The 26,813-nt window shown below is 58.5% G+C and overlaps 1 protein-coding gene across 21 annotated transcripts in view; it reads right to left on the bottom strand.

The window, feature by feature from the left end:
• The window catches only part of LOC105483405 (mitotic arrest deficient 1 like 1), a 419,765-nt gene that overhangs the window by 64,910 nt on the left and 328,042 nt on the right, over positions 1–26,813 (bottom strand). For 20 of the 21 annotated variants that reach the window (XM_011744271.2, XM_071095438.1, XM_011744266.2 and 17 more), the window contains one exon: positions 19,027–19,217. In XM_011744271.2, coding sequence (XP_011742573.2) covers positions 19,027–19,217 — 191 coding nt within the window. Of the gene's footprint in view, positions 1–16,690; positions 18,109–19,026; positions 19,218–26,813 lie in introns of those variants that run through there. The other variant, XM_071095437.1, reaches the window with a different exon arrangement.

Genomic DNA, 26,813 nt, shown 5'->3' with positions numbered 1-26,813 from the left:
GCCAGTACTGAAGGGCAAGATAAGGAAATATAAGGCATAAAAGTTGAAAAGGAAGACACAAAACTCTAACTTTATGCACATGATACAATGTCTATGTTGAAAATCCTAAAGAAACTACAAAAAATTTCTAGAACTAATAAGTAAATTCGGCAAGGTTACAGAATATGAGATCAATATATAAAAGTCAATTATTTCTATATATTAGGAATGAAACACTGGAAAATAAAAATTTTAAAGCACATTTACAAAAGCATGAAAACATGAACTAGTTAGAGCTAAGTATTTTAAAAATACACATAACCTGTATATTGGAAAATAAAAAACATTGCTGAGAGAAGGTAAAGACCTATATAAATAGAGAAATATACCATTTTCATGGATTGGAACACAATATCGTTAGAATGTCAGTTCTTCCCGGCCAGGCACAGTGGCTCATGCCTGTATTAGAGGTGGTTGGATTGCCTGAGATCAGGAATTTCGAGACCAGCCTCACCAACATGGTGAAACCCCGTCTCTACTAAAAATACAAAAATTAGCTGGGTATGGTGGCAGGTGCCTGTAATCCTAGCTACTTGGGAGGCTGAGGCAGGAGAATCGCTTGCACCCCAGAGGCAGAGCTTGCAGTGAGCCAAGATCACATCATTGCACTCCAGCCTGGGCAAGAAGAGTGAGACTTCGTCTCCAAAAAAAAAAAAAGAATGCCAATTCTTCCCAAATTGATCTACAGATTGAATATAATCCAAATCAAAATTCCAGTAGGCTTTTTTGTAGAAGTTGACAGGCGAATTCCAAAATTTATGTGGATCTAGAATAGCTATAATTTTGAAAAAGAACAAAATTGGAGGACTTATGTTACTTGACTTTGAGACTTACTATAAAGCTGCAGTATTCAAGATAGTAGCACAAGATCACCTGAATGGAACAGAGAGTTCAGAAACAGAACCACACATAAGGCAAACTGATTTTCAACAAAAGTACCAAGGTAATTCAATCAGGAAGGGATAGTCCTTTAAACAAGAGTTGCTGGAATAGGCCAACTAGGACTCGCCACAACTCCTACAGGAGTGATAGGTGAGAGCCACACACACCTTCTGTATCCCCACAGCGGTCCTAATCAGCAGCCCTCAAACCTGGGCTGATGACATTCATGTTTCCTGGGAGCCTGCCAACACCCGGGTTCCTGGATCCTACCTGCGGTGACCCAGGCTGGGCAGATGGGGCCACAGGCAGCTTTGGGAAGCCCTGCACCAGGTCATGACGTCTCTGCAGGGCCCCCAGAAGCCGAGGCTGTCCTGGTTAGGGGAGCTGGGGAACTGCTTGGACCTTCCCGCAAAGCCCAAACTTGAGGAAAGATGGAGCCTTGGGAGGAAGGGAGGCCAGTAGACACAGTGATGACAAAGGGCCATGGCCAGGCTGCCCCAAAATCCTCCCCTCCTTGAGCAGGAGCTCCTGGCCTTTCCCTGCTCACTACAAACAGACTTCCTGCAGTCACAGCGGGCCCTCAATCTGGCAAACCCGCATGCGTCCCATCTCGGGGGCTCCACACCAAACCCCAGAAGGATGCTCACATCCAATCTTCATTGTCATTTCCAAAGCAAGAGGAAGCACAGTGTGGTCAGCAGAAAGCACCCGGCAACTGAGGGCAGGCGAGCTGCAGGGAGTCCTGGTCACTCACAGGACTCTGTGGAGGCAGGGATCTCACTGCTGATGGGGAGCCTGGGATCCAGAGAACAGATGGAACTGAGAGACGGGTGAGCTGGGAACAGCCCCATCTTCCTCCCTGCTCCCCGGCCAGGCCACAGCAGCCCCATGGTTCAGCTCAGGAGTGGAGCCTGGAGCCTGGAGCCTGGAGCCTGGAGCCTGGAGGGGAGCCTGGAGCCTGGAGCCTGGAGGGGAGTCTGGAGCCTGGAGCCTGGAGCCTGGAGGGGAGCCTGGAGCCTGGAGCCTGGAGCCTGGAGGGGAGTCTGGGCTGCAGAGCTGAGCTGACAGAGGGCTCTCCAGGCGGGATGCCTAGTTCTTGGCTCAGACCCCGTCTAACTGCAGAACCTTAGGCAAACCAGGACCCTGGTGTGCTGATCTCCGTAAGACAGAGACAGGAACTGTTCCGCCATATACATGGGGTTTCGCTAAGATTATGAGCCATGACCAAGTCCTCCCAGCTCTGTGGTCTCAGAATCACACCAGATGAGCCAAGTCTCATTTGCTGAAGTCTTATACGGCTGAAATAGATGCAAAACAACTCAAATATGGGTTTAAATGGTCACGCACTTGAATTAACCCATTTATGCCTAGTGTTCCGTTATTGGAACATTAAGCTTGTGGGAGTTATTTATATCCTGCTGTTCAAGGTCATCGCCAAGGTCTGATTTTTTCACAAAAATTTTGCAACCTCCAGCATAAATGGGTTAATAATTTATCCAATTAATTTCATCCAAACTAATAATCAATCTACGAGGAACCTAAAGAAGTAGCCAGAGAAAGATTTGTGTTGACAGATGATTGCTAAGATACTTTGTTACACAGCGAAAGATAAATCAACAGGTGAGTAAATACAAAGAGGAGCAGGCTAAACACCCTACAACAAGGAAATATTTTAAGTAAATTATGGCACAACCACGAAATAGCACATTATGCAACCATTAAATACCATCATCAAGGAAATATTTAATTGAGCATAAAATGCTCATGATACAGTATCAAAGGAACAGAGCAGGAAACAAAACGATCTGTCACAGCCCTGATTTCACCAGGAAACAGACATAGAGATGTGGGGGTGTAGAGGTGGCAGGAAGGCAGCAGACACAGCCCGAGGCCCGTGGTGCCCCCACCCCGACTCCGGGTGATACATGACGAGCCACTGGCATCTTCTCCTACATACTTCATTAAGCCATGAGGAATTCTCTATGCGGATATGAAGAATACTCTGATTTTGGTCAGCAGTCCTGTGTGGCCGGTGCCAGGGTAGAAGGTGATCTAAGCCACAGGCTTGCCCATGTCCTCGGGCCCCACAACTGGCCACCTCCCCTGCGCCATCTCTAAGGGACTGAGAATCACTCCGAGCCTCTACCTGCTTGAACCTGGCGGTGGGCAGACACCGTTCACCATGCACACCCATCAGCAAGGTCTGTGGCTGGGGCCAGGGCACGAGATGAGGAGGGGAAGCCTTGGGAGGGCAGAGCTCACCTTACTGCAAGTACCCTGCCCTGCCTGGATGCCCACGCCCCGGGATGCCTCAGGAGGTGAGTGTGCCGGGCAGAGGGCACCTGGGAGATGCCAGCACATGTGAACATAGCTGCTTGGACATCCTGAACCACAGCTGAAGCAATGAGATGGGACGTGAAGTCAGCATGTGTTGAAAGCAATTCCACTCTCAATTCAGGGAACCCAGAGAGGCAAATTCAAATTAAACTGTCTGTGTAGACCTCACTGCTCCAGTGCGAGATGGGAAGGCTCTGGAAGAGCCTGTGAATGGCCTTGCTTGCCTGTCAGGGAGCGGGGGAAGGGGTGAGGGGCAGGCTGGCTGTGTTTTTGACGTTGCTCTGGCTGGAACCTCCCAGGGACTGCTGGGGTGGCCTTGTCAGTTAACCACTTCCTGGCAGCGCCACCCATGGCCACAGGGTCCTGCTCACGGCCCTTCCTCAGCCAGGCCTGGAGCGTGAGCACCTCTGAGGATGCCACACACCTGCGCAGCGAGCAGGAAGGCTGCCAGGTGGGCATGACATGGGCTCTGGCCACTGCCCTGCCAGCCCTGCCACGGGCCCGCTGCATGGCCCCTGGGATCCCTTCCCATTGCTGGGGTCCACACCCAGGCCTGCCCTCCATCACCAGGGCAGCCGTGACTCTGATCCCAGGTCAGTGCTGAGGTAAGAAGACACTGGCAGTTTTGCTCCTTTAGAAATCTATGTAGAGAACTGAAGTCTTGAGAAACACCAAACCTCCTGTCACAAACGACCCCATGAATCAGCTCTTTAACACCAAAACTCATGTCACAAACAGCCCCAGGTACCCAAACCACCAAACTGTGAATCACAAATGTCCACCCCCACCCCCCCCCCCCCCCGCCCGCCGCCATGAGCCTCTTAACACCGGAATCCTGATTCACAAATGATCCCTGGTATGTGGGAGCTCCTTAACGCCAAACCGTGAATCACAAATGGCCCGGGTATGAGCTTCCTTTTCAGAGGCAGCAGTCTTTTCTGAATGCCTGGGGCCATGAGTCATGGGGAGGGCTGCCCACGCCAGCAGGATGCCCATTTCCATGGGAATCAGCCCAGCTCCCCACTGGCTGCTGCCTGAAGGCCAAGCTCCAGTGTCCTGGAGACCCTCGCTCTGACTTCAACTTCAGCTTCAGCACCAGGGGACGGACAGCTCCCTGACCTCTGATATCTCCAACCTCCTCAGGCACAATCCACACAAAACACTTCTGCCTTGCCCAGGGCAGCAGAGAGGGTGCTGTGGCCTGGGTCATGAGGCCCAAGGCCTGATTTCATGGAGGTCGAGGCAGAGGGTGCGGGTCCAGGCTCCGACGGCAGTCTGCGTGCCCCAGGCCATATTAAAAGGAAGCCACCAGGTGTCTCCATTACCCAGACAGCTTCAAACCAGATACCAACTCCCAGCTCTGAGTTCCAGGACTCAACCGGAGGCAAGAGCCTTGAGTGAAGCTGAATCTGACCTGCAGGCAGGCCCTGACACATGGTTAGGCCGGGGAGCCTCCTGGATACCCGGGCTAGGAGAACCACGTGCAGCAGAAGGAAGCCTGGAGGAGGAGACGCAGGCCCTGCGCTGCACAGCGCTGCCAGCCAGGGACTCCCCTGCATCTGACTGCTCGATCCTCACAACCACACCAGGGCGAGCAGCTCATTCGAGAGCATGTGGCCAACAGGAGGCAGCACTGGAACTGAAAGCCAAGGTTGGCCCCTGGGCCAGTCTCCACTTGGGGCAGGGCCAGTAGCCAGGATGGAGGCAGCTGAGGCATGCATGGTGTTTGGTGGCACAGCCCTGCTCGCAGCTGCCCTGGCCGAAGAGACATGGCCACCCACCCTCACACCTGGGCGCCCAAGAGCACGTCCCTGCCCACCCACCCATGGAACCCTGGTCATCCACCGGTACACCCCTAGCCACTCACCCACATGTCCGGGCACCCACCAGCTCCCCTGCCTCTGGCTTGGGAAGCCTCCAGCTGAGTCCCAGGCCTCGATGCTCTCAAGAAGCAATGTTGTGACAGGGGCCTAGCTGGGATTCCCCACTGCGTGGAGGCCCTGAGACCGTCCTGCTGACCTTCCCTCGGCCCGAACTCCCATTGCATCTTCCTGCTTCTCAGCCCAATCACTGCCGAACTTCATTTCCATTCCAAAATGTCACCAGGCCTAAGAGACGACCGAGAGTGGCCTGGTGAGACAGCCTGAGAGGGGCTGGGCAGCAGGGGAGTTGTCTGGAGTGGGTGGAGGAGGATCCCTGGTCTGACGTGGGAGGACTGTGTGGAGCAGACCACACCTGCACCCTGGGGCCCCCAGCCCAGGCCTCCTGTCTGGTGTTCCACAGGTCAGAGCCCTGGGGGCAGCCTAAGCCACAGCAGGGAGGGCACAGCACCCTCAGACACAGGCGGGGCAGGCCGTGGGGCAAGGGGGCAGCGGGCAATCTGCAGTGTGGAGCAGCTGCTCTGGGACAGTGTGGTGGAGTGCACCCCTCATGTCACCCTCTGGGAACAGGCAGAGGTCATCTCAGCTTTAGAAGTGGGGATCACTGTGCATGAAATTACCTGTGTTGGTCAAAACCCATATATGTGCATGGTGAGCACACCTCAACAACCTGAGTACTTAGTCATCACTACTGGACCCAAGGCAGGGGCCCAGGAGCAGAGGCCACGTGGTGGAGTCACAGCAGGACGGGGGAAGAGAAAGGACCTCACCGCTCCAGCTTCAGAGATGGCTCCAGGTCCCTGCGGACGTCCCCACACACAAACACTACTTTCAAGGAACGAGTCTCAGGAACCACTCCCTGCCCAGAGCTCCACGAAGGGCTGCCTCTCACGTGCCCTCTGCCCACACCACAGTATCCCTCTCTCAGGTCCTTTGTTCTCAGTCTATCCCCAAAAACCTGTGTCCCAGCTCTGCCTGGAGAAAGATGGAGAGGGCTTAATGAGGGTTTTGAAGCTCAAACGCACAGTAGTGAGCATCAGGTGGAGGCCAGTAAACTCAGACAGGAGAGAAGTCCAGGAGTCTGGGCTGCAGGGGTGTGGGGGCCACAGGGGTGCGGTCGGGAGGGCAAATTCCAGGTCAGTGTGTGATATGCGGAGCTGTCCCACCGTGGGCCACTGCAGCTCCTGCTTCCTAAGCGGCCCTGCAGGGTACAGGCTCCCGAATGCCCGGCCTTCAACCCCCTAATTCTATTCATCGATGGCTAAGAGCTGTTGCCATGACAACCCCAAGGTGCCCACTCACCTGACCCCCCCGCAGCTCTGGCTGCTGCTCTGTGCAGCGGGGGCAGATCCCCGAGGGTTCGGCAGCCCAGCACCCAGAGCCTCTCCCTGTCTCGGCCCTTCCAGTCCTGTCTCTCTCCCTCCAGCCTGGCTCCTGGATCGGGTGGGCCCACTCCTCAGCAGAGGAATGAGGAAGATGGAACAGGGCAGGCAGATACCCCAGCAGGAACCCCCGCCCGGCATCTCTAGCCCCAGACCTGGGGGCCACATGCCTGGCTTCCCATTCTATGCCCCCAGCAGCAGCAGTGCCTCCTCTTCCTCCATGAGGTCCTACTGCCTCCACCCCAGGATTGCCCCACCTGGGCCCTCACCAGCCCTCATCTCAGATCAGGGCAGCCTCATCCCAGTGACCTGCAGAGACCCGTGGGCATGTTTACCTTCCTGTCAGCCCAGGAGTGCTGTGAGGGCCAGGTTCACTTCTGGGCACCCGGCGGCAAGCTCTGGGCCTGGAACGGCATAGGGCTAGTCACTGTCTAAGAGGTTTGTCCTCTGGGGGTAAGTGCCCCTCCCGGAGCCTGGAGTCCTGAGTCCTGATCTGTGCAAGATCAGTGCACGGGAGATGGGGGGCTGCCAGATGTGCCTGCTTATTCACAAGCCTGTTTCAGAAGGAAAGAACAGGGCAGCTACCAAGGTCATGTCTACACCCACGGGCAGCAAAGCGGATGCTTCATCTGAGCGGGATAAATCCTGCGCAAATCTCAGCCTGTGTCAGCACGCCCCAGCTGGACAGCAGGTCCTCGATTCATGAGTCGACACCTCTGCACGGGCTCGGTGACAAGAATGGGCAGCTGAGTGGGAGAGCACGGTGGCACAGGTGGGAGAGGGCCCGCCTGGGGCTTGCACATCACACTGTGTCTGCAAACAGGCGTGTGGGCGTGTGCGGGTTCTTTGCTCTCAACACTTCCAGGGCAGCAGGGGTCAGCAGAACCCTGGGCCAGCCTGGTGGGAAGAAGGGTCTGGACCTGGGCCTGGGACCTGGGTGACCCTGGGTAGGCCCTGCTCTGCTGGTGCCAGCCATGGCCGGGCACACGGCACTGTGTGCAAACAGGCAGAGACCTGCTGCAGGGCTGGGGCAGCAGCTGAGGAGTGCACACAGGTCTGTGGCCCTAGTCCTGCACCCTTCCTGGCCCAGGCCAGCAGCTCCCTGGGGCCAGCTGGGGTGTGGAGCCAGACTCCAGAAGATGGTGCCGGGAGCTGTTTGTCTCACACAGTCCTGCCCCACAGGTCCCTGGTGAGAAGGCTTCAGGGCTGTCAGTGACCGCATAGCAGAGGTGGGGAGGACGGGAAGGAGACGCCACATCTCTCTTTTCTAACATGGCAGGTTGCATACTGTGTGTCTTCACAGCCCTTGAAACACTCACTTGGGCTGGGGGGACTCTGGCTGGGCCCACACTGCCCGACTCAGTTTCTCTCCCTGCCCCTGGATCCAGATCACGGAAGCAGGTTTCACGTGGGATACCCGGGAGAGACAGAGGCCAACCATGAGCATGTGTGTGCACGTGTGCATGTATGTGGCTGCCTGTGCATGTGTGAGCATGTATGCATGTGAGTGGCTGTGCATGCGTGCATGTGTGAGCATGCACGTGTGTGACTGCCTGTGCGTGTGTGTGAACATGCGTGCATGTGGGTGGCTGTGCATGTGTGTGTGCATGCATGTGTGTGGTGTGTGGCTGCCTGTGCATGTGTGTGAGCATGCATGTGTATGGGTGGCTGTGCATGTGTGGGCATGTGTGTGCAGGTATGTGGTGCATAGCTGCCTGTACATACGTGTGTGAGCATGCATGTGGGTGGCTGTGCATGCGTGGGCCTGTGTTTGTGTCCATGTGTCAGTGGTATTGTGCGTGAGGCCAGTGCGAGGTCCGGGCCTAGGACAGGAGAGGTTGACCTGCTCCTCCCGCAACCACCCTGCAGTTCTCACTGATGAGCCCCGAAAGCTTCTGCAATGTGCTCGCTGCAGCTCCTTGTGGCCTGAAGTCGGCAGACAGTGGCTGCGATCCACTCAGGGCCACGTGGCAGGCATACAGGGTCCCCAGCGTGCCTGGCACTTGCAGACGTACTGGTCTAGGGCACTGTCACCACGACCCTCAGGCAAATGCAATGATCCAGGCCCACATAAAGAAAGACAAGGCTTGAGGAGGTGAAGCCATGTGTCCAGGTCCTGGGGCTGGCAGAGGCAGGTGACAACCACACCAAGGCAGCTCTGGCCTGGATCCCGTCCCTCCCACCCCCTGATGGGGGCTGACCAGCAGCGACACCGCCAAAGACCACCTCCATTCAGCAAACACTTGTGCAAGGCTGCAGATGCTGGAGAGGCTGGGGGATGGCGTGGTTGGTGTGCCCAGAAAAGGTGGCATCCTCACGGCCACTCTCACCATTTTCCTGGCCTCTGTACTGCTAGGGTCCCTCAGGAGGACTCTGCCCGCTCTGGACCCCAGGCCAGGCTCAGCCCAGGGGCTCCACAGCAGCCCGGCCACACATCCCGAGCCTGGTCAGGGCCAAGCCTGGATGGGTGGTTCCGACAACCCTCTCCCCAGGTGGAGTTGCCCCTGCACCATCTCTGATGTTCCCTGCAACGCAAGGAGACGCTTCACGGAAGTCACAGGCTCAGCCACGCAGCCTCCGCAGGCTCACCCAGCCAGGCCCTTGGAGCGACACGCATCTTCCCCCTGGGCTGACTCACACAGGGCCTGGGTCGTGTGCCCCCTGCAGGCTCCAGGTGCTGGCAGGACGCCTGCTGCTGTCAGCTGAGCCTGCCATGTTTGTGGCTCAGCCCTTCCTCACCTTCCGAGCCAGCACGGTGGCTCCACGTCCAGCTAATTCCTTCCCCTCACCCCACCCAGGCAGAGGCCCAGCCACCCACGAGACTCCAAAGCTCAGAGCTGGGGGGTCTGCTGCCACAGCTCGTCAGGGGCCACAGCAACAGCTGGGCTCTGCACCCTAGGCTGGCGATGTCCTGAAGGCCGCCCATCCCCAGGGTTGTGAAGGCAGCTGGGAGGTGGAGCTGCCTCCACTCTCAAGACACACAGGACCCGGGCCTTCCTGGCCCCTCTCTATGGTAGGAATGGAGAATCATCTCCTGGGAGGGGCATGTATCCCCGGGAGGGTCTCACCCCTGGACAACACACTCTGTCTGGTGTGGGTATGGTGGGCTCAGATCCCCGGGAGGGTCTTGCCCCTGGACCACGTGCTGTGGTGTGGGTATGGTGGGCCTGGATCCCTGGGAGGGTCTCGCCCCTGGACCACACACTCTGTCTGGTGTGGGTATGGTGGGCTCAGATCCCCGGGAGGGTCTTGCCCCTGGACCACGCGCTGTGGTGTGGGTATGGTGGGCTCGGATCCCTGGGAGGGTCTCACCCCTGGACCACATACTCTGTCTGGTGTGGGTATGGTGGGCTCAGATCCCCGGGAGGGTCTCGCCCCTGGACCACGTGCTGTGGTGTGGGTATGGTGGGCTTGGATCCCCGGGAGGGTCTCGCCCCTGGACCACGTGCTGTGGTGTGGGTATGGTGGGCTTGGATCCCCGGGAGGGTCTCGCCCCTGGACCACGCACTCTGTCTGGTGTGGGTATGGTGGGCTCAGATCCCCGGGAGGGTCTTGCCCCTGGACCACGCGCTGTGGTGTGGGTATGGTGGGCTCGGATCCCTGGGAGGGTCTCACCCCTGGACCACATACTCTGTCTGGTGTGGGTATGGTGGGCTCAGATCCCCGGGAGGGTCTCGCCCCTGGACCACGTGCTGTGGTGTGGGTATGGTGGGCTTGGATCCCCGGGAGGGTCTCGCCCCTGGACCACGTGCTGTGGTGTGGGTATGGTGGGCTTGGATCCCCGGGAGGGTCTCGCCCCTGGACCACGCACTCTGTCTGGTGTGGGTATGGTGGGCTCAGATCCCCGGGAGGGTCTTGCCCCTGGACCACACGCTGTGGTGTGGGTATGGTGGGCTCGGATCCCCGGGAGGGTCTCACTCCTGGACCACGCACTCTGTCTGGTGTGGGTATGGTCGGCTCGGATCCCCGGGAGGGTCTCGCCCCTGGACCACGCACTCTGTCTGGTGTGGATATGGTGGGCTCGGATCCCTGGGAGGGTCTCGCCCCTGGACCACGCGCTGTGGTGTGGGTATGGTGGGCTCGGATCCCTGGGAGGGTCTCACCCCTGGACCACGCGCTCTGTCTGGTGTGGGTATGGTCGGCTCAGATCCCTGGGAGGGTCTCACCCTTGGACCACGCACTCTGTCTGGTGTGGGTACAGTGGGCTCGGATCCCTGGGAGGGTCTCGCCCCTGGACCACGCACTGTGGTGTGGGTACTGTTGGTTTGTTCCTGACAAGTCTCATATTGAAATGGGATCCCCAGTGTTGGAGGTGTGGCCTACAGGGAGGAGGTGTCTGGGTCATGGGGTAACAGGCCTCACCCACAGCCTGGTACTGCCTTTGAGGGAACTAGTGAGGTCTCTTTGTTCCCATGAGAGCTGGTTAGGAGCCTGGCACCCCACCCCCTCGGCCTCCTGCCATGGGATTTCTGCCCACGTGGGCAGTTCCTCTTCCTCTCCTGCCATGAATGGACGCAGCCTGAGACCCTCACCAGATGTACACACACTTTTGAACTTTGCAGCCACCAGAATTGTCAGCCAAATACACTCCTTTTTTCTAGAAACCACCCAGCCTCAGATATTCCTTTACAGCAACGTAACGGGCAAAGACACCAGGCAAGCCTATCCCGCCAGTTTCCACGGAGGCCCAGCGCTGTGCTGGCCACTGCAGGTGTGTGGGGGACAGGAGGAGGGAGACACGAGGAAGGAGGGAACCCTGAAACACCGAGGCCACCTGTGCTGTTTTATCAGCTCGCCATCGCTCAGCACCTGAGAAGTAGGCTCACAGGCCCCACTTTGTACTTGGGGAGCTGAGACCAGAAGTCATTTCCCAGGGCCAACCTGCAGCCATAGAGGAGTCTGGACCCTGCCGGACGCCCACGTTCTCATTTTTCTTGGGGACGTGCACAGCCTTCCCGTCTGGGAGTTCTGCAGTCCATGCAACAGTGAGAATGTGGGACCCCGGCGGGATCAGACAGACACCAGCAGCGGGCTCTGTGCGGGACCCCGGCGGGATAAGCAGATGCCAGCAGCGGGCTCTGTGCGGGACCCCGGCGGGATAAGCAGATGCCAGCAGCAAGCCCTGTGCAGGACCCCGACAGGATAAGCAGATGGCAGCAGCGGGCCCTGTGCGGGACCCTGGCGGGATAAGCAGACGCCAGCAGCGGGCTCTGCACCACCTCCCCCCTACCCCGCCTTCTAACCTCCCCCAGCCGAGGTCTGGCAGGCACAGCAATGATGAGCAGGGGGAAAGAAGGGTGCACAGAAGCACCATCCCGGGCCGGCACAAAGATGAGGGGCGCAGGGCTATTTCTGCTTCCCAGGAAGGCTGCTGTACAAAAACATTTTTCTATAGCTGTACACCGTGCTTGTGCTCTAAGCTAAGCGTTACACAAAAACATTTTTTAAAGGCTGGGCACGGTGGCTCAGGCCTGTAATCCCAGTACTTTGGGAGGCCGAGGCAGGAGGATCACGAGGTCAGGAGATTGAGACCATCCTGGCCAACATGGTGAAACCTCGTCTCTACTAAAAGTACAAAAAAATTAGCTAGGTGTGGTGACACATGCCTGTAATCCCAGATACTCGGGGGGCTGAGGCAGGAGAATTGCTTGAACTCAGGAAGCAGAAGTTGCAGTGAGCCGAGATCATGCAACGGCACTCCAGCCCGGTGACAGAGCATGCTAGCCTCCATCTCTACATACATACATACATACATACAATTTAAAAGTCTGTAAACTCAAAAAGTTACAGCAAACTTTATTATTATTATTATTATTAGAGATGGGATCTCACTCTGTCACCCAGGCTAGAGCGCGGTGGTGCGATCATAGTTCACCGCAGCCTCTAACTCCTGGGGCTCAAGCAATTCCCGGCCTCGGCCTCTGAAGTAGCTGGGACTATCGGCAGGCGCCACCACGCCTGGCTAAGTTTTAAATATTTTGTAGACATGGGGTCTTGCTATGTTGCCAAGGCTGGTCTTGAACTCCTGGGCTCAAGAGATCCCCCCACTTCAGCCTCCCCAAATGCTAGGATTACAGGCATGGGCCACTGTGCCCAGCCATTCATTTATCATTGAAGAAAGAGAAACATTTTTAAGAATTGAGTGTAGCCTAAGTGGTACGGCGTTTATAAAGTTTCCAGTTGTGCACAGTAATGTCCTAGGCCTTCACACTCACTCACCACCATTCACCGGCTCGCCCAGAGCACCTGCCAGCCCTGTGAGCTCCGTTCACAGTGAGCGCCCGATGCAGGTGCACCACCTTCCACCCTTCATACGTCATGTCTACAGCACCTTTTCCATATTTAGACACGTGCAGACACGCAGATGCTTAGCACTGTGCCACGGCGGCCTACTGCATTCAGCACGGTCGTGAGCTGCACACTTTTGCAGCTTGGCAGCAGCACGCTAGGCCGTACAGCCCAGGGGTACGAGAGGCCGTGCGGCCCAGGGGTGCAGGGCTGCACGGTCCAGGCTTGTGTAAGTCACTCTAGGAAGTTCCCGCAGAGACAACACTGCCCAACAGCACATTCCTCAGCGTGCATCCCTGTCATCCAGCGAAGCGAAACTGTATTAGACTTACACGTACACACACAGGTGAGTGCTGAGTATCCCCTACTGGAAATGCTTGGGACTAAGTGTCTGGGACCTCCGGTTTTTCCGGCTGTTAGAATATCTGTATTACGTGCCTACTGGCTGAGTAAGCATCTCATGCAAATATTCATCCCTAATCTGAAAATCTGGTATCGGAAATGCTCCATTAAGCATTTCCTTTGAGCGACAGATCCACAATCAAAAAGCTGTGGATTTTGGAACATTTCCAATTTCAGGTTTTCAAAGCGGGGAGGCTGGACCTGTGTGCCTTTCCCCCTCATCCATACAACACACCCGGCAGGTCGACATCGCCACAGACCTGCTGTGCTCAACGGTGAAGTCACACACGGTGGTGGTGCTGGGTTTGTACAGTTCTGCAATCTGTGCCATCCACGCCTCTGGCCCTGACGCCCACCCTGCAGGCCTCTGAGCCGGGGAAGGCCCCAGGCAGCAAGGAACGAGGAGCCTGCTGGAACCAGTGTGTCTCCCGGACCCCAGAAGTTCACGGTTTTGCCCCAAATTGCATTTGCTCTGTGCCCCTGGCCTGGTCAATCCACTTCTTACCGTCAATTTTCTCACTCTCGTAACAGGAGGCTTCCTTCCCTGGGTCTTGAGAAGAGGGGAAAAGGGAGGTGAGGAGAATTCCATGAGAACCACTGGGAGGAGTGCAGCCAAGATGGAGGGACCAGGAGCTGAGCCTCCCTCCCTCCAGGCCCAGGCAGGGTATGGCCTTCCCAGAACGTTCTAGGGACTCTGGAATCTCTGTCTCCTCTCAGGAGGGAGAGGAGCAGAGGCAGCAGGTTCCCGCTGGTAAGAGCTGGAGCTGAGATTTGCCTGCCTTTCCTCCAAACGGCAGCCCGGGCAGGCAGCTCCCTCCACCCACGCGGCAACAAGAGGCTTGGTCCTGGCTGGGACGGGAAGCCCTATTCTCCTCGGCGAAGCGGCGGGGGACGGTGTGGCAAACCCTCAATTATCCCAGCACACATCTGTGGAACCCGCTCGACTGGAAACAGGCTTGGCTATTTCTAACTCCGTCTGCAGCCCCCTTTCTGCCTGAAGAATCATTTGGGGGAAAATCAGATAAAATGAATGATGTGGCCAGGAGGTTGGGGTTTGGCAGGATCTCTCAGGAACATAGGAGCCACGTATGCCCGCCCCCACGTGGGGTAGGGTGGGGCAGGGGGGCCTATCTCCCTGCTCTCCCTGCCTTCCCACACTGGCCTCTGCCCTCCGTGGCCCTATCTCAGGAGGGCAGCTCGGGGCAGACCATCCTGGGCAGCTTGGGGCAGACCCTTCTGGGTGCACCTCGTGATGCTCAGTGCACTGGGGGTGCCTTTCTGAAGCCAGGAGGCCAGGGTCAGGGCCCCCAGGGAGCACCTAGAGCACGTTCCTCATGAGACGGGGAAACTGAGTCTCACGGGAGCGCAGTGGCCTCGCCAAGGCTGCACACCAGGGTCAGGAGCTGGCCAGGACAAGGTGACTCCAGAGTGTCTCTTCTCTCTCCTCTGGAGAGTGGAGACCGGGGCTACCCCTGCATGGCCCTGATGAGTCAGTGACCATCTGCAGGCAGAGATGCCCACATGAGCTCTGGCCCTACAGGTTGGCTGCTGTCTGTTCGCTGTTTATCTCTTCCCTTTTTCCCCCCTGAAACCTGTTTTTCTGTCTATCTGGCAGAGCCCTAGAGCGCCCTCTCCATAAGCCAGGCCCTGAGCTGGGGGCGTGGGGCAGCCGTGAACAGCACGAGTGCCTCTCCTGTCACCAAGCTTGGTGTCCTGGGTACAGAGGAGGCAGGAATGACAGGTGGATGGGGCAGGACCGACGCTGGTCTCGTGGTCAGAGCTCCTGCCAGAGGACTCGGCAGCTCTTGGCACCCAAGGGGGAGGATTTCTCAGGAGGCCGACGGCCTCACCCAGTGAAGGGCAGCTCGGAGGACTCCGGAAGTAGGCTCACAGGGAGTCTTTGAAAGCTCGAGCGTTGCAGGTCGTCCAGAGGGTCTGCAGGGACCAGGACGCCGAGCGAGGGCCAGCAGAGCTATCCTGTGGCTCTGGGGATGGCAGGCAGGGTTGCAGGATCACAGCTCTGTGAGAAGCACGGGTGCACCGTGGGCTGGAGCTGAACCAGCCAACAGGGATCCTGGTGCGACATGACCGCTCTACAGGTGACACGAGACTCGCCTCCTACAGCCTCTGAAGTGAGCCGCAGTTACTTCCACTCAACAGGTGAGGAGACTGACACTTGGGGAGGTGAGGCTGTGTGCCCAGTGTCAGCCCTCATGAACATGCTCTAGAGGCCCAGATCCTTCCAGCAGGAGATCCCTCCACGTTAATCAGATGGGGCGCAGGAAGGTCTGGGAGGCCCCAGCCCTCCAAAGAGGGGAGGGGGCGAGAGGGGTGCTGGGCACAGCTGCCAGCAGGGCACGTGGGCTGGGCAGGACAGAGTCTGGAGTGGGAGGAGGAGTGGAGAGGGAGGAGGAAGAGCAGGAGGAGAGGGTGGGGGTTGGGTGAGGCCAGGGGAAAGAGGCTGTGAAAGGAAGCCTGAGAGAGAAATGGAGCAAGAAGCATCTTTAAAAACCAGGCACCCAGCAGTGGGGGAGAAACACAGGAGGGGCATGCTTAGGTCCCCTGGGGACCCTCAAGGGACAACTAACCCAACAGAATAAAACTTCTGGCAGAGTTGCCTGTCAGGAAAAGCACAAGGTGGCAGGTGTTCTAGGAGGGGAGCCAGCAGAAGAAGGGGTCCCACGTCTGAGGAACCCAGGAGGGCTTCCTGGAGAAGGTGTCTACAAGCGAGCTGGGCCCAGGTGAAGAGGACGGAGCCGGTGGGCCTTGGCGCTGGGGTTCTAGGGAGAAACGCAGGCACAAGTTGGCAGCTTCTGCCTGCAGGGACTTCACTGCTCAGAAATGAAAATGATGGACCAAGGTGGGGTCTCGGCAACCATGACGGTGTGCTAGGAACATGGCCCCACTTACTCCTGCGGGTGAGACATAACTGTGCCTGCTTTACAGACGAGGCAGAGGCCCAGCCGGCACCCTGCTGGCAACAGCTGTGCTTGGGCACCAGCCCACACGCTCACCTCAGTCAGCCCCCTGCCTGGGTTGCCCAGAGATCCCCCTGCCAGGCCCACCCCAGAGCTCTCAGCCCTGCCTGCAAATACCAACTTGTAAAGCCCTTCCATCCTTTTCTTAATCTCCCCGATCCTGTGAGCTTCAAGCATGAAAACACAGTGCATGTCATACACGGGGAAAGCGGGTCAGCTGAAAGCAACCTCATTCCCTGACACTGTCCACCCATGCGAGCCCCCGGGACAGGGCCCAGAGCAGGCATGGTGGGCAGCCAGGAGGGTAGGGAGCAGGGCCACTGTGGGCACCAGGCCTTGCTGGTGGAGTGCTGGGCCAGTGGCCTGTCTGTCCTTCCGGAGGCGGCTGCCTCAGCTCCGTGCCTCCTGACCCAGCACAACCAGCCCTCACAGGGCCTGCAAAGACATATTCACACAGGCCTTGGGCCAGGACAGGCTGTGGTCCAGAAAGTCAGGTCAGGCCAGGCCTGCCACTGGAAAGAAGGGACAGCAAGGGCTGGAAGATGGGCAGTGAGGGGGTGGCCTGGGAGGGCGCCAAGGCTCCAGATCACAAGGGTCTAGGAAGGGAGGCGGGACACCTGGCAAGAGCTGCAGGGGCCAGGCCAGATCCCTGAAGGAGCCGCGGCTCCTCAGGGCAAGCCAGACCTCCTGTACGCTGTGTGTCCTTCAGGCCTGGAGCGAGCTGGCCAGCTCCTGGGCTCTCTGCTGCCTGCCTGCCTCCTCCTGGGGCCCCCTTCCTATCTCTCCCTGACCTCAGGAGCCTGGGGGCTAAGAGGGCTCCAAGGCAGGGAGGAGGGCAGGGGTTCCCGTACAGGCCACGAGGGTTGAAGGTCCCGCCCAGGCTGTGGGGGCTGAAGGTCCGGCCACTGGCAAGCTGAGGCCGGCCCAAGCCTTCTGCTCTCAGCATCCTGCCATGGCCGGGGTCCGGGGGGCGGGATGAGGGCCGAGGGAGCTGAGATGCTGGCTTGAGCAGGGAGAGCGGCAGGGCCCGTGCTCGAGGGTATGACGGGGATGGACCTGGTGTCCAGCAAACCTGAGGACACCAGGCAGGGGTGTGCTTCAGAAGCCCACACGGGGCTGACAGGCGCCAAGGAACTACTTGCTAACGGGGTTTTTTAAAAGTAACATAGGAGCACACACAATGGAACCCCAGGATCCTGAGTTCCCAGGTGTAAATGAACATGCCTACATACGTGCCTATGTATAGAACACCAAAAGGAAACAGCAAAGCCGGACGGCGGCTGCCTTTCGCGGGAGGATGACGACTGGCTTGCGTCCCTCTTTGGAATTTTCGACACTCTAAATAGAAAACACTGTGGAGGGCGCCCCAAGGTTCCGCTGGAGTTGGTCCTCCTAAGATCATTGCTTCAACTACAGCACATGCAGGGATCCGGGGAAACGCCGCCTCCTAATTTGTAAATGTTGATGTAACAAGTGATGTGTTAAGTGATGACGGTTCGTGATACGCCTTTATTAATACTAATCATTTTCAAAACCCATGGAATTTCTATAATGCATTAAACACCTCTGTGAATTATTCAAAGTATACAGAATTATACAAAAGCGAAGAAGTACATTTCTGATAGCTTATTTAAAGACTTGGTGTGTTTTTATTATTCAAAGCTTTGAGACTTTCACGCGTGTAGAAATGGATGAATGTGATCTGAGAAGCGGGAAATCCAGAAGAAGCGCAGAGCAAGCCCGGCGCAGGGCCCCAGAGCGGCGCAGGCTGTGAAGACAGGCGGGTTGTGCAAGAGGAGGAGGAACCGCCGGGCTAAGGCTGAATCAGACAGGTAGCGGCTCGCTGCTGGGAGAGGCTGGCGGACATGCGTAGGCCGCACTGGGTACAGCTTTTGTACAAATCAAAGTTGGTTTTCGGTTCTATAAAGACACGCAGAGGCTGCAGACTGCGGGCGGTTTAGACGCCCATTCCAGACCATAGCAGTCCCAGGTGGGGCCCGTCTCTGCCTGTCCTGACCTCCCACAGCCACCGCCCCCTCCAACCTTCCTGAAGCAGCCACATGCCAAGACGGGGCCGCGAGGCCTCACCGGGGCCACAATGCCACGCCAGGTCGACGGCACCATCTTCACAAACGGGAGGTTAGCTCACTGGGGCAGTGATGAACAAGCCGTTGTCACCCTGGGTTTCCAGCTGCTGGAGGTCCACGTGGGGCCACCGCAACCCTGAGGGTCAACATGTAACACCTCGATTTCTGCTACCAGACCCTGCTCACCCAAGGACTCTTCATGTCCACAACGGTGGACCCAGTCCTGCTGCACCAGCAAACCAGAAGAGCGCCTGCTGGCTCACAGGACGAGGGTGTGGAGATGTGGCCGGCTCCCGGCTCTCCTTTCCTCTTCTAGTCTGTCTACCTTGCCTTGTGCTGGCCTCTGGCTGCTGTCCCGCCGCGCAGCCTGGCGGCTTGGAAGGCACCCCTGCCCCGGCCCCACATGGACTTCAGTCCTCCCCAGGCGCTGCTGCCACTGGACACACTGACACACGCCTGCGGCCACAGCCCTTGTGGAACGAAGCCCAAGTTGCGACAGACAGAGGCCGAGAAAGTCGGCGCAGCGGCCCAGGGCCTTCCACACCCAGAGTCCAGGGCTGCAAAGCCACATAGGGTTGGCCCAAGGCTGAGAAGCCTCAGGGGGTGAAGCCTCAGGACAGCCCAGTGCACCTCCTTCCTGCCTGGCCCTCCACACCATCCCCTTCGCAGAGCTGCTCCTTTGCCGAGGGCTACGGTCGGATCTCCCCGTGGGAGGAGACAGAGCCAGAGAACAGTCGCACACAGGACCCACCTTGAAGATGAGGCAGTCGCCCGGGTGCTCGGCGTACAGCGAAGTCAGCCGGTACTGGTTCTCTGTGGTGATGTCGATCTGGTAGCCAGTGAGCGTGTAGCAGGCCTTGCGGAACTCCTGGATCTTGGTCTGGAAAACCTCCTTGAGCCGCTGGTTCTTCAGCTCGGCGCTCTCCACCTGCTTCTTCAGCTCTGCGGGAGGGAGGGAAGGAGACAGTGAGTGCAGCACCCGGCCGGAGGGGTGGGGAACCAGGAGTGGCCAGGGCAGGGAGGAGGCTGAGTACAGGCGGGAGTGGCGGCTGCCCAGGGACACAGGAGGCCCCCATGTCACACCAGCCAGCCTCCATTGGCACGCATGAGAGAATGAGTGAGGGGTGAGCTGATAAAGGCTGATCCTCTGGTGGTGGTGATGATAAAGTTACTGCATTAAGAACGGTAACTCTGAGAGCCAGACTACGAGCAGCCCAGGAGGGACCAGCCCTCAGCCGGCAGAATGACACCTGGAGCCACCCAATCACTGCCAGGAAGCCGCAGGATCAGGCATGACTCAGGGGCGCACCTGCCCCAACGCTCCAGTGACTTAGGTGAGAACCTGAAGAGTAGCTGCTGCTGAGGATGTGGGTCCCAAAGTGAAGGCCTGGGCCGCCACACCACCCAGCGATCCTGACCATCTGTTCCCAGGCTGCTGCCTGGGTCCTTTCTGGGGTTGGACACCTTCCCCGCAGGAGCCAGCACCGAGAAACGGGGAGGCAGGCAGGAAGCCACCTGGACATTCCGGATCCTATTGCCCCGGGGCTTTACCTGCCAGCCACCTCTGAGGCCAGGTCACTCGTGAGACGAGAGCTGGCACCCCCAGGCCCACTGTCCCCAACATGGCTCTAAGTGACCATTCAGGGTACAGTCCTGCGCCCCGCCCCCGCCCCCCGCCGCCAGGGTTTACGGTTGCCTGGGGAGGAACTACTGAGCAGAGCCATCAGGAGGATAACAGCGATTATCATGAATCTCTCACCCGAAAGGCCTTCCAAGTAATTAAACCTCGATTTATCCTCACCGTTAATTATTAGGACTGGCTCCACTTAAATGCACACAGAGCCGTCCCCTAGGCTGGGTGCTTCCCAGCAGTGCTGTCTGGAGCTGGCGCTGGGGAGCCCTCCAGGGGCCTGGGACCACTCTAGGCGGGGCCGGGAGCCCGGTGGACCCTATCCTGCAGGTCACAGGAGATGGGCCAGCTGCCAGCCTCCCTCCACTATGACGAGGGACTGAATCACAGGACTGGTGTAGGTACCCGCATCCAGGCACAGGATGGTCAGCTCCCTGGCTGGGCTGAGAAAGAGGATATTAAAGTCAACCATAGCCACAAGGTTGGAGAGAACAAGGGTTCCAACCCCAGGCAGTGCCCGGGGGAAGGCTGGTCCTGAGTTAGAGATGAGTCTGAAGGCCCCAGGACGGGTGTGGGGTCCCCCACAGCCCACTCTGGGGGAGTGTGAGGAAAGGTACACATGTGAGTGCCTGCTGGCCAGGTCACAGCGAGTGAGGGAGGGGCTGCCGGGGAGTTTGTGTACAGCGGCCAGAAGAGGCTCTGATGGGCCAGTTTAAGGCAGACGATGCAGTCCAGGTTGCTTCCTGGAGATGATCAGGGACAGGGGAGCCAAGTGCAAACGAGAAGCCCTGAAGTCTACAGAGAAAGATGGAGAATGCGGGAGGGGCCGCGGGTCCAGCTCGGCTCTGCCTCCCCGACCTGTGACCCTGAACCTACCCCTTCACCCCATCTCCCAGGTCCTCTGTCTGCAACACGGACACAGGCAGGCAGCTGCCTTCAGAGGCAGTGAGCCAGATCACGCACTGGAGGCCACTGCCGAGAGTGCAGGGCCGCTGGGCACCCCCGACGGCGTGAGCTCAGTAGAGCAGCCCGTTCCGTGTGCAAATGCACTCACCGCCTGGCTGTGACAGCTACGAACACGATCCAATCCCCAGTCCACACACGAGGACACTCAGGCTCACAGAGATTCGCCGCTTGGCTGCAAGAGCAAGGGCGCCGCCTGCCATGGGTTCTGGAAGGAGCAGCAGTGCAGGGCCTATGTTAGTGGCATCCGGATGTCAGGGACTGGGAGGAGACGGGGCCTGTACCACCGCGGGCCTGTCAGCAGAGGGGCCCTGGCGCCCGTCCACCTGTGGGATGGCAGCCTCGGCACTGATTCGGCACTGATTCGGCCCTGGCCCCGACCTGGCCTCCTCCCTCCGTCGCCGGCAAAGACGGCCCTGGGGGACGTTGTTATTCCACAGCCCTGCCCCTCCGGCAGGAGGAGGCCCGGGGCCCTTGATGAATCAGGCGACGAAATCTGAAGGTTAATTGGCAGCTCTGACCCCAATATTCTTCCCTGCGTCCCTCGGCTGACCCTCCCGAAGACGGGGCTGTCGGTAGCAGGAGTTCCCACGTGCGGAAGGAAGAACGCAGAGACGACGTTTCAGAGGCCATATTTCACTCTAACACGGCCCATGCTGCCTTTGATAGATCTCAGACGTCCAAAGGGGAAGAATTAGATTTTGGTAATAAATGCAGCCTGACCTTGGAGGAGGAAAGAGCCCTGTTTTCCGATAGACCTCAAAGCCGCCTGTGCCGCTCACAGACCTCTGGAAGCTCCGGGGCTCCCAGCTGCATGGCCCACCCATGGCAGGTTGCCATGAGGTCCCAGGGTGAGGAAGGTGGTGTGTGGGGCCCCCTCTCAGAGGCGAGACCACCACCCATACAGCTGGGAGCAGCGGGGACCGCCGCATTCACTCCTGGCGCCACTCTCTCGCCCTCTGACAGCCAAACCCAGGGCCCTGGAGGGGAAGGGTCCGTCCTCCATGCCACACAGACCCTCGGAAGCGAGGGGGCCCTGACCCTGGTCTCCAGTCCAGGTAGGGAAGGGTCCATCCTCCAGACAAGGCTGCCTCGACGGAGTCGGTTCAGCTTGGGGCAGATCAAGCCAGCGTTCTGACCCCCCTTTATCCCTGTAGTTCAGTGGCTTACATAAACGTGAATGAATAATTCACACAATGGTTTGGATAAAATAAATAAAAGATGGGTTTTCTGTCTCGGAGATGTCATTGCTTTCTTGCCGGTTGCTCTCACGTGGTCTCCTCCAAAGTGAGCCAGGAGCCTGGGGTTCCTCTGGACGGGGTTCTGTGGACCTGGATCCTGGGCAAGCTCCTCTCAGAGACCCCAGAAGCCAGTGGCCGAGACCCCCAGGGTGATAAGCGACAGCCCTGTGCCCGACGCTGGCCCTAGGACCACAGAGGCACCACCCAGGCTGTTCTCAGGCCCGACCTGCGACAGCAGTGCATGGGCTGAGGCGAGGCAGTGGTGCGGCCTGCAGCGCTCCAGGCCCCCGTCCCCCGCCCAGCCCGGCCTGCTGTGTGCTCATGGCCTGCGGTGCCAGGGGTGCTCAGGGATGGAGCCCAGCTCTGCAGCCCTGCGCTCTGGGGTGGCCCCACCAAGGCTTTTAGGCCCTCCCCACTGGCCTCCAGAGTCACCCCAGGCTTAGAGCCAAACCGCAAGGAGGCCCTGAGCCCAGCCCACCCACAGCCCTGGCTGTGGTGGAAGGTGGGCTTCCCTGCCCGGGGATGTTGAACTCTGGCCACACGGAACAGGAGCACCTGCCTAGGAAGCAGCAGCTCCCCTCTGCCTGGACGCCGGCCCTCCTCGGGCCCCTCCTCCACACCCCTGGGACCCCTGCTACCTCTAGGAGGTACCTGCTACCACCCTGCAGGGACGCAGGGGCACACGCCTGGTGCTGATGGGTTCTCAAGGCCTCGATGAGGGGCAAGAGAGGAAGGAGAACAGCAGGTGTTCAAGTGGGAGTCAGAGAGGACGCGGCGGCGGCTGCCTAGGGTGCGGCCCAGTGGGGCGTCGCAGGGGGCCAAAGGCATCCATGACGCTGGTGCCTGAACAGCTACCCCCTCACCACCTTAGCCCCACACCTGCCTCCTCCTGGAATCACAGGAAGCAGCTGTGAAGAGGACAGAATAAAAATACATTGTGCTCCATTACGTAAAGGCTAGCTAGTGGGGAAGAGCGGCTTTACGGCACTGAGGGCCGGGATGTCAGGATAAAGGAGCGTTTACAGCACGTATCTCAAGAGGTCCGGTTCACAGCCTGAAACACGGAGACTGCTTCTACCTTGGCAGGGCAGGGAGAGCCAGCACACAGCTGTGGCCTACAGGGATGGGGACAGAGATGCCAGGGCCCAGGCCTTTCAGAAGGAGGGAAAAGGAAAACGCAGTACTTTTCTCTACATCCTCTTCACTCCTTCCAGTGTTACGGGGCACATGCAGACGACAGCAAGCAGAGAATCTTTCCAAGGTACCAACAGATCTCAGGAGTGCAGCCCCAGGGCACTGCCTGTCCACTTCCGCCCTTCCCTGGAGCCTGAGCTATACCCACGCTGAACCAGGCTGGGCGGGCTATGTGAGCCTCAGGGTGAGGGGAACCCTGCCCCAGGCTCCAGCCTTGCTGCATGTCCTGCAGTGGGAAGGGGACCCAGCAGCCCCCTAGCTCTGTGGGCCTGGACTCTGTGACCTCCCTCTGGGACCTCTCCCGTGAGTGAGGCCGGCCTGACCCCCATCTGTGTCCTGGGATGATTTTAAGAGCAGTCTGGGGCTGGGCACGGTGACTCACACCTGGAATCCCAGCATTTGGGAGGCTGAAGCAGGTGGATTATCTGAGGTCAGGAGTTCGACACCATCCTGGCCAACACTGTGAAACCCTGTCTCTACTAAAAATACAAAAATTAGCTGGGTGTGGTGGCGCACACCTGTAATCCCAGCTACTCGGGAGGCTGAGGCAGGAGAATCACTTGAGCCTGGCAGGCAGAGGCTGCAGTGAGCTGAGATCAAGCCACTGCACTCCAGCCTGGAGTGCAAAAAAAAAAAAAAAAAAGGATCCTGGGCCTGGCTGTTTACCAAGCACCTGCAGGCACCCACAGGCACTGGGCAGCTCTGCTCCAAGGAGGCCGGCTCCTGCACAGCTGAGGTAGCCGGCCCACGTGGGAAGACATCACAGTGGGAAGAGACGCCAGCCCTGCTGCTTCCACAGGGTCCCTGAGCCCCAAGCAGCCTCTTCCCAGGCTGGCCTTAGTTCTCTGGGCTGACACCACTCCTGCTAATCCATCCAGTCCCTGTCCAGGCAGACAGATCTCCACGCTCCCACATCAAGACTCGAGCTGGAGCAGGGCTCTCTCCTGGGGTATTCACGCCCTGCTGGGTGCCTGGCCTGGCAGTTGCGGCAGCTGCATCTGGCCCTGGCCTGACTTGGTCCCAGCCCCACCCCAGGCCCTGAGCCACGCTCCCTTCCCCAGCTGCCTCTCCTGCACCTGGCTTCTCCATTGCGCCAGCCTCTGGCTCCTGTTCTCCGCATGCTCTTTTCCTGCAGGGCGTGGATTGTGGCGCCCACAGAGCTGTTTCAGATGCCTGGGCCTCAGGCTCTTTCCCTGTGGTGCACTCTGAGCTCAGGTGAGCTGGGCCAGGGCTGTGTGTCACTATCACACCTGAGAACCTGGAACATGGAAGTGCGTGATGGGCACATGCTGAACACGCAGGTGAGTGAAGCCGCCATCCCCTATAGCCCTGAGCTCCCATCCCTGAGCAAGCTTCACCGTCAGCTTAACCACAAGCAAGCACACATACAGCGGACGGGACACATACACCCACCGCTGAACGTCCATTTATCCCCGAACACGTGTGCGTCTGTCCCTGAACACCCGTGTTCATCTCTGAACATACAGCCTTCCCATGGCCTCAGAAGAAAAGCCCTTAAAATCAAGGCAGGCCCAAGAGAGGCCGTGCCACAGCCCCGCCCGCAAGCCTCCACTTCCATCCCCGCTGTGGCTGACAGGGTCACTGTGAGAGCCGGCAGCCTCCAGGGCTTCAGCCTGTGAGGGGACGGTGAGGGTACCTATGGCCTCAGAGCAGCTCCCAGCTGCTCAGCCCTTGCCATGCCCCCATCCCCACTATCTCCCCACTGCCACCACCTTGCCCCTGTCCCACGGTCCCCCAGCTCCTGTCCCTGACCTGGACAGGTGCCCCAGTGAGGAGCTGGCCTGGGTCTGGGCCCTGCACAGCTGCCACCGAGGACCCCAAGTCCCAGACTCCACAGTAACGCTCGGTTTAGGAAGCAGAAGCAGCTTTTGAAATTTTCCTTTGGGGACTCAGGGCAGAGCCATTTTTCTTCCTAAATAGTGAATAAAACACAGTTAACCAATGTTGGGATTTTCAGGCTTTAAACAACCCACAAAAAGGGACTAATATTTCACCATTAAACAAAACAGCCCCCGAGGCCCAGGCCAAGCCAGGAGGATAACTCTACTTGGGGCAGGCCCGGCCCCACTGCTGACGCTGCCACGTGGCCAGGAGGAAGGAGTGATTCCAGGCTCCACACGCTGCCTGTGTGTTCACAGACAAGTCACCTCACCTCTCTAAGCCCCCTTTCCTCCCTGGGTGTGGTGGGAGCGGGGCTAACGTCACCTGCCCCCGGGTCAGTAAGACAGTGGAGGCGAAAACCCTCTCGGCAGTAACATGTTTCTCATAAAACACATCCCTGTGCCGTCAACAACCCCTCGGCCGTCTATGGACATCACAGGTGCTTGGTGCGGGATCTGAGCGGTGGGCCTGAGTCCAGGTGTGGAGTGAGGGGACAGTGTGGTCTGGGCCGCAAGGACGCCCAGAAGGTCACCCGAGTGTGGTCCAGACTGACCCTGGAGAGACAGGGCGACCGCCCCGACACCCCCAGAGTATGGCACAGAGTCTCCAGGAGGAGGCGGCCTGTGGCCCCAGAGCTCAGGAGTAAGTCTGGCCAGGGCCACCCTGCAAGGGTGAGATGAAGGCTCTCGGCAGACACGGGTGGCCAGGCAGGACGTTTGCCCATATACGGTCCCAACGATGTAGCCTGGCACAGCCTGGACACAGCACCTTTTCCAGCTCAAAGGTTGGGATTCCAGCATGACAGGCCCAGCAAGTCTGTCCCGGCTGCTGCAGCCGGAGCTGTGGGCTACCTGGCTTGGGGTTGCAGCAGCCCCCCAACTCTTACAACCACACCCTTCAGCAGGTCCCTGATGGCGTGAGACAGGGAACATCGTCTGGAACCCCGCACAGCTGAAGACACCTCCACCTCACCTTCAGGGCTGATGGGTAATTTGGCCAGATGCAGAATTCCAGGCTGTGTACACCCCGCCTTGAGTTGTGTGTGTTTGTCTTTTTGAGACAGGGTTTCACTCTGTCGCCCAGGCTGGAATGCTGTGGCACGGCTGTAGCTCTCTGTAGCCTCGACCTCCTGGGCTCAAGTGATCCTCCCACCGTAGCCTCCCGAGTAGCTGGGACCACAGGAGCACGCCACCACGTTGGGCTAATATATATATATATCTTTAGGGTCTTTCTATGTTGCCCAGGCTGGTGTTGACCTGTGGGCTTCAAGTGTTCCTCCCGCCTTGGCCTCCCACTGTGTTGGGATGACAGGTGTGAGCCCCACAACAGGCCTCTCCTGCAGTGCTGAAGGCATCGCCCTCCAGTCTCAAGCACTCAGCGCTGCTGTGGAGAAGCCTGAGGCTGTTCTGACTTCTGGTCTTTTACAAGTGACTGGTTCTCACTCCCTGGAAGTGGTGGAGCTTTGTCTCTGTTCTCAACGTTATGAAACTCCCCCAGCACGCGTTTCTCTCATGACCCCCCGACACAGCCTGGCTCCCCCAAGTGTCTATTTCCCGTCTCTCTCATTAGACATCTCCCCGGCAGCGGCTGGGCGCCTGGCAGGAGCAG

The sequence above is a fragment of the Macaca nemestrina genome, chromosome 4 (genome assembly GCF_043159975.1).
Source record: "Macaca nemestrina isolate mMacNem1 chromosome 4, mMacNem.hap1, whole genome shotgun sequence".
Classification (NCBI taxonomy): Eukaryota; Metazoa; Chordata; class Mammalia; order Primates; family Cercopithecidae; genus Macaca; species Macaca nemestrina.
Note: the sequence above shows the minus strand (reverse complement) of the source record. Positions and strands in the feature narration are given on the sequence as shown.